The sequence below is a fragment of the Trichechus manatus genome, unplaced genomic scaffold, assembly GCF_000243295.1.
Source record: "Trichechus manatus latirostris isolate Lorelei unplaced genomic scaffold, TriManLat1.0 scaffold00073, whole genome shotgun sequence".
NCBI classification, from domain to species: domain Eukaryota; kingdom Metazoa; phylum Chordata; class Mammalia; order Sirenia; family Trichechidae; genus Trichechus; species Trichechus manatus.
Genome location: NW_004444009.1, coordinates 6076731 through 6087742, shown reverse-complemented (window position 1 = coordinate 6087742; position 11012 = coordinate 6076731). Strand labels below are relative to the sequence as shown.

Here is an 11012-nt window from a genome sequence, read left to right as displayed (position 1 = left end):
AGGGCTCATAGGATTAGTGAATTATATTAAAGCTAAAAAACGCAGAACACTTAAGCTTGTTATTTCAATTTTCAAAATAAATAAGCTTTAAACGAAACTTTTAGAACAGTGTTATATACACAGATTCTATTTCCTAGAAACAACGCCTAAGTCCGAGTGTCCTAAACCCAGTGGCTGTGTGGTAGTGGAAGGGCTGTCACTGGATTCCCACTGCAGGGGGACAGGCCCAGAGTATGTGGCTTGCCCTCCTTACCTGGCATCGTGCCTCCACAAGCACAGCGAGCAGTCTTCTGGCCTCCACTGGAGCAGAATGTGCAGCAGTGAAATACCCCGTGGTGTGAGCGGCTCTTCTTTCTCACGGTCACAGTGAATGGTGAGCCCTTCAGTGTTCAGAAGAGCAAAGAACATCACCTTATGAGTCAATAGGGATGTGCTGAGCATCACTGTGTGCTAAACGAAGTGTAAGTCACAGGGTCTGCTCTTGGAGGGACAAGGACAGCACTAGAGGTAGAGAGACTAGGGGACCACAACTAACCCTGTGCTCAGGTGGGTAGGGGCAGATACAAATGAAGTGAAATAATCAAGGAGTCTGTGCTGCCCTTTAGCATGCTTTTCACCACAGATGCTAAGTACTTAATGTAGGTGCTGATCTTCCCCATGTGGCTGAACCATATGGGCACTGCTAGAGTCCCACAGAGCAGCTCCATTGTCATGACACCTGTTTTAGCTGGGGCTTGTTCCAGCAAACGGGAAGAAAAAGCAGAGGCCCAGACCACAATCAGCTTAAGCATCTTCCTGACGGATTCTGTCTCATTCTGTCCTTGCATGGAGTGGAAGCCATGTAGATACTTGATACACTGTTGTTGTCGTGTGCTGCCGAGTTGCTTCCAACTCATAGCCACCCTACAGGACAGAGCACAACTGCCCCATAGGGTTTCTAAGGCTGTATTCTTTACAGAAGCAGCTAGTAGGCTGATACATTAGTAATCCCAATTTGTATGTGACTGACTGCTATCTCCTCAATTTTCGAGGAATCTCAGAGGTAGTTAGTCAAGTGCTATGACCACTAGGACATTTTGTAGCCCTTTCTCTAATTTCTGAGCCACATGCCTCCTCTCCTCAAATACGAAGCTAGCCCTTTTCTTTCCACCCTCCATCCTGGACACGTCTGTTTACCCACCCACTGATTTTGGGGCTGTGCAGACATATGGAAGGGAGGAAGGTGTATGTGGCTAGTAATTCTCAAATTAGTAATTGCCGCCTGCTTTCTTCAAGGGTTACTTTCATTCCCCAGTTCCTATCCTATGGTAAACGGTATTTAATGAGTGTTGCCACGTGCCTACCCCTGTGTGAGAACATTATCTGAGAAAGTGCAAATTAGAGAGTCTGGCAGCTTAGACGTCTTCCAAATGTTAAGTTTCCCTTCCTTTAAAAGAGTTTACAATCCATTTTAAAAACATCTTGGAGTTCAAAGAAATCGGTTCAAATTCCAGTCTGTGACTCGCAGCAAGTTTTGGTCTCTCAGCCTAGTTGATAAAATGCAGACGATGACCCCCATGCCGCGGAGTGGCTATAAGGAAAAGTGAAATAATGTCTGCAGAATTACCTAACCTGTTCCTGGCATATTTAATTAGGTAAGCAGTAAGTGGCTACTGGATTTGAATCTTCCTAGTGCACAGATCACAAGCCTAACATATCATGACGCTGTGTGGGATTTCACTGTCCCTATCAGTGTTGAGGGAAACCTCTGACTACTGGAATGTCAGGAGAGAAATTCTGCCAAACATGTTATTACCCAATTTTTAAAAATCCATAATCTCTAAACCAGAAAGTATTATACCTGTTTAGTGGAGGTGGTATAGTAACCATGGTAACATGTAAGCATATATATAAAACAGAGTAGGGAATCACATGGGCAGATGGATAGATGACTGGTCAGCTGAGAGGAGGGGTCAGAACCCTCCCAATTGTGTTCCCACGTTTGGTCTTGGTCTGAACAAAGCTGGGAAATCCTGAGCTAGATTATATTTCTTGATCATGTATGTTTGTCTGCTGGTAGTCTGCCTCATGTGATCAAAGCGTCTTCCTAAACTTAAGAATTCCAATAAACTGACTAGGAGAGTGGTAAAATACAAGGCATGACTGCCAGAAGGTAAAACAGGGATAAACCATAAAACTCATAGCGACCCTATAGCACAGAGTAAAACTGCCCCATAGGGTTTCCGAAGAGTGGCTGGTGGATTCGAGCTGCTGACCTTTTGGTTAGCAGCCAAACTCTTAACCACTGTACCGCCAGTGCTCCAAAACAGGGAGAGTTCTTATAGTCACCTGCATTCTCTAGTAAGAATGAGGGTAGCAAAATGGGGACCATTGCTAAAGTGACGAGAAATAAGGAAGAAGAAGAGACTCCTAATCAGTCCCTCCTTATAGCTGATCCTATGAGAAATGTCTACACCTTCTGAGAAGACAGAATCCAGGGCAGGGGGGTGGTGGGTGGGAGGGAGAGCAGTGTGAAAAGAAACTCAGAGAAGCATGGGCACAGATCTTACTCACCTGTACATGCTGCTCTTTGACACAGACCCACACAGAATAGATCCCAGGTTCCTTGGGTGTATAGGAGACAGAGTATGTCCCATCCCTGTTATCTTGGACAATCGTTCTGACTGGACTGGATGGAGAAAAGAATTAAAAAAGCATTTACTCTCACAAGCCTGCTTCAGTTGCCTGTTATTTTAGGATGTAAACTCTACACCATTCCATTCACTATTAATTTTAAATGTCCCCCAAGCAGGATGCCACTCCCATTTGCCTCAAGAGTTGCCTTCACCTGGGTAGGTAAGCAAAATAAATCTTAATCTGATATTCAGATGAATTCTCTGAAAATGTATTGTGTTCTTTTCAAGGGGCTTCTGTTGCATCCCAGGCTCTTTGTCTTCCCTCTTTCCTACTCCAATTCCAGAGAAATATAAATATGTTCCCAGCCCCATCTAGTAGCAAAGTGGGGTTGAATTTGAGAAGGGCATCATTCAGTCTAACATAGATTTTTCAGTCTATTCAAAGCTGGGAATAAAGACAATCTAAGGGGAAGATAATACTTTTGAGAGGAAACTGAATATAGGTATAAAACCCACAAAACAAAACACATCTGATCCAATTGGTTATGTCATATGTTTTAATAGCATCACAGGGAAGTAAGATGTAACTACTGCAGATACATCTCCAAAACTGCAAGGGACCTCAAGTTTTTAGTTTCATCACTGCTTATTAACCATGACACATAATTGTATAATACAAACCAGTCTTTCTTATCTTTAGGGACCACAGCAACTTGAATGTTGTCTCCTCCCCTGCCCATGCTCTCTCCTGCTGCATCCTTACAAAGCAGGGTGAACGAGGCTGTCTGTTTCTCCCGGGCTCTGTGGAGATCTGCAAAAGATTAAACACTCAATATTCACCTCGAAGGCAAGTTGCAGTGCCTACATCTCAAAGTTAGACACTATCTTTCTTTTTCTCTTCAGAACAAAAAGTTTGTGCTTCCTGTTCACTGTAGCTGCCCCTCTCCTTTTCTCTTCTCTTCCTGTTTTTTCTCCCAGACTGCACCTCTTGGGAGTCTCTGCTGGTTGAGCTTGGTTATCTTTCTGCCAGTAGCTGCTCCTGGGTCACATAGGATCCTGACCTTCATTTAAGAAGCTTTGAAAATACTCAGGATTGACCTAATTATTCAGAGAAGAAAGGCTCTAGACCTCATAAGAGAGGATGGTAACCCCAAAACTACCCTGAGTTCCAGATCCTGCTGGATTAGGCAGGGGGTACAGCTGACCAGCTTGGACTGTTCTTGTGAGATCTTCCAGAACTAGGTAGCTCATGCCAAGGTGCTGGGGGGATAGCCTATAGCCTCAGCCCGTAGGCCAACATTCAGATGAAAAAATTCAGGTTTTCTTAACCTACATATGGTTCAGGAACCAGTAGGAGGTCCACTGAGGGGCTTCTGAAGGGACTAAGAAGCTCTTGAGATTGTATGCCCAAGTTACTGGGTGTTTCGTGGGGAGAGACCATTCTCAAAGGGATCTATGACCTTCAAACAGTTACGAATTCTGGTGCCAGAGTCAGGACGACTCTAGGATACAATCCTCCTGTCTGGACTGATCTATGAAATGCTTGATTAACATGTTTCCTTTAGGAAACGAACACTGTGGTCAAGAGAAATAATTTTTCCCCCTACTCAGTGAAATGTCTACCATATCCCTTTTCCTAACTGCCAGTGGCATAAATGGTTTATTCAGAACTTGATCCCAGCACTCTGGGACCTGCCATGCTCCTCTCTAAACAGGCAGGATTTGGTCCTGCCCTTTGGGCACCATCTCTGTTCTGTCATCTGATAGAAATAAAGCATGATCCTTGAGTACCTTGGTAGATACTACTTTTCTCAACTGGAAAAGGATCAAGCCTCACCTTAGTAGTGGATATCAGCAGTACCCCTCCAATTCCTGACCAGAGCAAATTAGAAGGAAAAGTACAAGGGAAAGCTTACTGTCCTTTGGATCAATACGTCTCTCTCCCTTGGCAAAATGGTCAGTAGGGGAGGTCTGCCTAGCTGAATGAAGGCCCATAAGCCACAAATCTTTAAATACCATGTTCCTGTCCACTACCCTCTCAGTGCCCCCAAAAAATGCCTTCCTACCTTCTCCTTGAAGGACACACTTGGCAGGATCGACCTCTTTGGTATTGATGGCCCCAAAAACTTCATAGCCATGGCACCGGCCGGCTTTCTCCTGAGGAGAGAAGCATATCTTATCGTTTACTCCAGGACGGGCACTATATTCAACTTTGTTCAGCTTTGTGAGTCGTTCTACTACCACCCCCTTGGTGATGAGGATCTCCAAGTCTGAGCCGCTGGTCAGCAAGTGCTCGGTGAACTCCACTCCGGTCCGCATGTCGGCCAGCAGCTGCTCCAGCTGTGCCTTCTGCAGCTGCAGGGAGTTTTCCTTCTGAATCCGAATGTCATCCAGCTGCTTCAGCAGCTTGTCCCGATGCTCCTCAATGGCCTTGATGTAGCCCTCAGAGAAGGTTCGGACATCCGCAGCCACAGTCTCCACTCGCTCCTGGAGGGCACTGTTCAGCCCTTTGATCTGAGTCAGGGCTTCCTCCAGGGCCTCCACATGGGGCTGGGTGCCTTTGAGGAGCTCCCGCATGGAGTTCCCGTGCTTGTGGATGACGTTGCTGGTAAAGTCATAAGGGTGCTCCCGGTGCTCACCCACCACGCAGTCCCGGCACACAGGCCGATCGCAGAGCTCACAGAACAGCTTCAGCTCCTCCGCAGGGTGAGTGGGACACAAGATGGGTTTCCCAATCCGCCTGTAGCCTTTCAAGTCTTTGAGGTCCACCATGGTATGGTAAGTCGTCTTCTTCTGCCGCCTAGGGGCAAACAGAGTCAGGAATAGGAAATTAGGGACCAACTCTAGTTGGCAAACAGTTTAGTAAAGAGGTTTTAAGAGCATGGGATCTGAAGCCAAACAAATTTGGTTCAGATCCTTGGTCTAACCTCTTACTAACCTCATGATCTTCTCTAATTCTGGGTCCGTGTCTGTACAATGGGGATAATACCTAGCTGAAAGCGTTGTTATATAGAATAACATGAGAGTAGACCAGGGCTTGGGACAAGACTTTGTAAAAGGTTGCAGTGCTAAGACTGCATCCTGGAACTTCCCCGAAGAGTTAATATGACAAGTTTAGACAGGCGCCACAGCCTGCTCCTACAGCAAGCTAGCAGTGAGCGCACAGTGGAAGCCCAGCACCAAGAGACAGAAACTGTGCCAGATGGCACAGCACTAAACTCCAGGGAATTAAAATGCAGCTGGCCCTGACAAAAAGGCTCATCCAGTCTTCATCTAGACTTTCTAAGGCATTTCCTTTGACCAGCACCTACATCACCTAAAGCAACAGGCTAGAATTTCCCTCGGTAAGGTGCATCAGCATTATCAGAACATCAGCATTATCAGAGCGTGAGAACAATGGTCAGTAGAATCAAAGCGCTCCTTTAATTCCCCTTCTCTGTAGTCCTCTAGAGATTCCAGGAAATCCCTAGAAAATCACAGTGACTGCTTAGTGTTCCCCCTTTAGCAGTATATCAACTTGAAGCTTATATGCCTGTTGTGGCTGCACAGAAAGTAGGGTCAGCTGTTTACCTGGCAGCAAGACAGCCATAGGGACTATCGCATAATTACAAGTTAAAAACAGAAAAGACAGACTGATGACTACTAACTGGTTCTGTTGGTAGAGCCAGAAAACAAATGGAAACAGAATTTAAAAATAATTTTAGGGTAATCCTAAAACCTTGGCCATTTTATATTCTGATGTCCAGGGGTGGGGTAGGTGAAAAGGAACAGAAAATGCACCACGTGACAAAACTGTTCACCAAATGCCATGAAAGAGATAACCTACACCCCGATTAGCACCGCCCAGACCACCTCACCAAGCTCCAGGGTAACTCTGTGGTACAAAGCAAAGGCTGAGGTAGGGCCAAGCCAATCAGCACCTATACTGGAAAGGCAGCACGGATTTGTAGAAAGAGCACAGAATGCAGTCAGGAGATCTGGATTTAGAACTGAGTTCTGTTAGATACTTATTTACCAGCTGTGGGACACTGGTAAATCAGCTATCATTGTTGAGCTTGTTTCCTCAATTAACAACTGGGGATGAAAACAGTGCCTGCTTTTCCTTAGAGTTGCAAGGCTCCAATGAGATTGAGAGCAGGGGCTATGCTATTATATTCTTTCTCTTATCTCCAGCACCTATTGCAATTATTCATTACACAAGTGATTGATGATTGAAGGAAACTGTGAATGTGCTTTGTAGACTATGCAAAAGTCGGTTACTGTGATTACTACAGGTATTATATATCTTTGACTTCAGGGGTTAACTACTGTTCTAGAGTATTGAACATCTTATATTGCTCCTTGACCTTGAGTGCTATTAAGAAAGCTGTCCTTTCCATCCGCTCACCAACGGATTTCTCTGTCTTCACACCTCTTTGTACTCCTCTCTTAGCCACACCAGCTGGGGTATCCAATCTTTACCTATGAGCCTGGCAGCAGAAGTGGCAGAGATTGGCTTTGCAGGTCTGACACCTCTTCTCCACCTCCCGGTCGCTGCACAGGTCACACACCAGGCCCTGGCCTTCCCCACGCAGACTCTCCAGCAAAACATCATTCATGGCCAGGTGGTCTACGGTTAAAGCCTTCACTCCACCCACGGGCAGGTCCACCTGAGCATCACATACTGGACAGAGGATGCCGATCTGCGGGCGAGGACTGCGTGGCTTGAGTTCCTGGAATACTGACCCCTCAGAGCTTGTGTCAGAGTCTCCCCCTCGGAAATCCACTACTGAGAAGGGTTCCAGCTGCTCCAGACACGTTGTGCAAACCGTGTGCAAACAAGGCAAGAGCCTGGGGGCTTTGAAAAGCCCCATGCACAAAGGGCAGTGAGTCTTGCCTGAGTTGCCAAGTGCAGTCCAACTGGGGAGTTTGCTGACGAACCCCAGCAGCGTTTGCTTCCTGTTTTCTGACATACTCCCCACGTTTGTACCCAATATTAGAAAAGGCCCTAGGCAGTTCTACAATGAAGCAGTGTGTGATTAAGCCCACCCAAAAAAGTTTCCAGAACTTGAACAGAGACCATGGGAACTCTTTTGTCGGCAAATAAAAGGGCAAAAGAGAAGAGGATTCCTCAAAGGAACCACGCACAGATCTACTCAAGAGGGTCCCCTCCTTTCCATGGCATCCCATACCAGACACGCCCACGTCCTCCTCTGCCCCCCAAGTCCTCCCCTGAAGCGCTTCCAGGGCTAGCTCCGGAGCTATTCCTGCTAGCGACTCCTTGACCCCTACACCTCCCACACCCTCCACTGCCACCCTTCCCGCCCCCCAGTCCCCCACTGGCCGGTCTCCCTACACGCAAGCGCCGCCCCGCGCCACCCCGCCCCCCGATCGATGAGGTAGGGGGTCTCCCTGCTTCCCTCCACAGGACCCTCTGCAGACGGCACGCGGCGTGCGAAGGCGCTGCGAACCCCCGCAAGCTCCTGCGCTGCCTCGTCCAGTCCGCGCCACGGCCCAAGGTGTCCGACGGTTCTTGCCCTTCTTCCCACCAATCCCATCCCGGGTCTACTCAGGCGAGTCCAATCACCGTCTGAGAGGGGCGGCCCTCGCCGCTCCGGACCACGCCTCCCTCCGGAGTGACACAAAGCGAAGCTAATAAGCTTTGGAAATTTCACATCTTCGCCAGTCCCCTCCCGCGGAGGAGAGGGACCAAGCGAAGGGCCGGAGGCGGGGGCGGCGGGAGGAAAAGGGAAAGAGCTAGGCTGGGAGTCAGCGACATAGTATAGCCGGCGTCACCATTTTACGGGGATTGACCCGCTCTCTATCTCTGTGGCGACCAGAGAGGCCTCAGAATCATTTAAAAAGCCGCGCTGATGTAGCCATACGGGCGGCCTCCTTTACATCCTGGGATTGGTCCCCAGAGCCCAGAAGTGGGCTCTCCCATTGGTGGGTGGCGCTGTCAGTTGGCCCGGAAGGTTCTTGGCGCAGAGCTTGCTGGGAGTTGTAGGATGTGGCGATTTCCTCGATCCTGAGGAACCGAGAGCACTAGTTTTTTTTTTTCAGCGCTGGTCTGAGGCTGCTAGCTTCCCTTTTTGTCGCCCCGAGCTTATTTTAGTCCAGGAATCCCTCAGGTCTAGCATGCCAGTTGCAAGAACTCCGGCAACTCGCTAACTCCCTGGCATATTCTGGATATAAAGGGCACTTCCGACTCTGGTTCTGGGGACCAGTTACGGAGAACGTTGAAGCGAGGTCTAGAATTGAGCGCTTCATCCTGCCAGCCCCGGGGAGATCTACTCTCGATTCCCTGGGGCTTGAGAAGCGGTTGTTTCACTCATGGAGGGTGAAGGAGAGGGAAGAATGTGGAGAAGACCTGAGGGGTAAAAATATTTGTCATCCAGAATTGTGTAGTTAATGTATAACAGAAATGGAGCAAGTCTGTCCCGCTGTTTTTATCAGTCAAGGAGGACTTACTATTTGCCCTTGACTGGTCACAATGGGTCAGTGGAAGATGTCAAAGCCCTTTGTGGGCTCACCAGCTAGTTGGGAAAAACCTATCTGGTGCCCTTACCTGAAATGTCCTTACCAGGAGTTTACTGATTGGGCCATATAGGAGATTTGCGACACCTGGGATTCCAAGATTCCGAAACGTCCTAGATCCTTACCCTACCCCTGTTCTCATTATCTCCATTCCTTTAAGCGTCTCTCGTATGTTAAAGGAGCCCTGGTGGCACAGAGGTTAAGAGCTCGGCTGCTAAACAAAAGGTTGGGAGTTTGAATCCACCAGCTGCTCCAAGGAAACCCTATGGGGGGCAGTTCTGCTCTGTCCTATAGAATCGCTATGAGTTGGAATCGACTCAAAAGCAACAGGTTTGGTGGGTTTACGGTATCCTCTTGCTTTCTTTGTTCATGACCCACCCCCACTTGATTTGACCTAAGAGTCAGCTGTTCCATTGATGTCTTCATTATCCAGTTCATGCTATAGGCACAGTATCTTGAGCCTAACCTTTTAAAAATGTGAAATCTGAAAAAAATTTTGTTCAATAAAATATGAAAAGAAAACTAAACAAAAAGGATGTTGGGCCATTTCCAAAATATAACATGTCAACAAGTCAAAGGCCTTTTAACTTTTATATAAAAATCAAGTGTAATTTCCAAAAGTAAGAATACCTACAAAGGTCTTAAAAGAGCCCTTACCTATATTTCTTCAGCCTCTTGTTCTTGTCCACATTTAGTCTGATTCAGAATCTGCTTTCTCCAGTCCAGTGCGATGGAGAAAGTAACAAAACCAGTGGGGACTTGGGTTTGCTATATATTCTTGCTCTGAACTTCACCTCGACTGGCAAAGCAGCTTGGTGATGCTTTGCTTAATGTCTTATTCATGCTCTATCACATTTCTGGTGGTAGATGTTCCAAGCTTCTCTTGTTTAAGAAGTGCTTTATAATTTACATGTGTATTACCTCATTTAATTTTTAACAACACTGAAGTAAGCATTGTGCTTTTTCACAGGTGAGGAAACTGAGTCTCCAGGAGGTCTTGTGGTCAGTCCAAGGTAATACATCTGGGACTTGAATTCAGTCTTACGATGCCATGTCTAAGATTTTTCCTCAATCATCTCTACTCTTTCCTTTCCCAGCTTCTTAAAATGAACAGTGGGTCATATAGCACTCATCTGCATTTTCCACCTCTTGGGATTATTGGGAAGCTTCTTTTCCACTGACAGTATATGCTGCCGGCAGGCAGGGACCTGTGTAACTATTTGAAATGAAAGAAACGGGCATGTGCGGCAAATTACTGTTTTTACAGGGTACTGTATGAGGTGTTGCATCCTGGAGGTGTGATTGTGCAAAACCTTTGTCTCTTTTGGCTTTTGTACAGCAAGATAACCCTTGTAAGCATATTTCTGGGTTCCTTTGCATTATCTGGAAGTTGCATTTCTTGGAATTTGAGTTTCTTGCAGTGATTCCATGTTTGTGTGAATACTGCATTTTCAGGTGCCATACATTGTATCCACCTGTCAAGGGACCTAGAAGGTGCTGCAGAATCCAGAGGGACATATCTGTCCCACATAATCCTATCCCCAGAGTCCAAAGGAACATATGTATCCCATAGTGTTGTTGTCTTTAGGTACTGTCGAGTCGGTTCTGACTCATAGCAACTCTATTTACAACAGAACGAAACACTGCCCGGCCCTGCACCATCCTCACAATCATTGTTATGCTTGAGCCCATTGTCGCAGCCACTGTATCAGTCTATCTCATTGAGGGTCTTCCTCTTTTTTGCTGACCCAAGCATGATGTCCTTCTCCAGGGACTGGTCCCTCCTGACAACATGTCCAAAGTATGTGAGACGAAGTCCCGCCGTCCTTGCTTCTAAGGAGCATTCTGGCTGTACTTCTTCCAAGACAGATTTGTTTATTC

General features: G+C 46.9%; 1 protein-coding gene across 1 annotated transcript; it reads right to left on the bottom strand.

Moving 5' to 3' along the window:
* Positions 1–34: 34 nt before the first annotated feature.
* Positions 35–8110, bottom strand: TRIM45 (tripartite motif containing 45). Its single transcript, XM_023734874.1, has 5 exons — positions 7077–8110; positions 4682–5415; positions 3297–3426; positions 2554–2668; positions 35–380 (listed from the first exon to the last, which is right to left on the bottom strand). Exons 1-5 carry the CDS (start codon positions 7565–7567, stop codon positions 162–164), a joined length of 1689 nt encoding a protein of 562 aa, XP_023590642.1. The 5' UTR covers positions 7568–8110; the 3' UTR covers positions 35–161.
* Between the last annotated feature and the right edge of the window lie 2902 nt (positions 8111–11012).

Coding starts and splice junctions, on each gene's coding strand:
- TRIM45 (XM_023734874.1), bottom strand. CDS start 7,567: ATGTCAGAAAACAGGAAGCAAACGCTGCTGGGGTTCGTCAGCAAACTC. Junction 2,669..3,296: donor CCTAAAGATAAGAAAGACTG/GTTTGTATTATA, acceptor TTCTCCATCCAG/TCCAGTCAGAACGATTGTCC. Junction 381..2,553: donor TCAAAGAGCAGCATGTACAG/GTGAGTAAGATC, acceptor TGAACACTGAAG/GGCTCACCATTCACTGTGAC.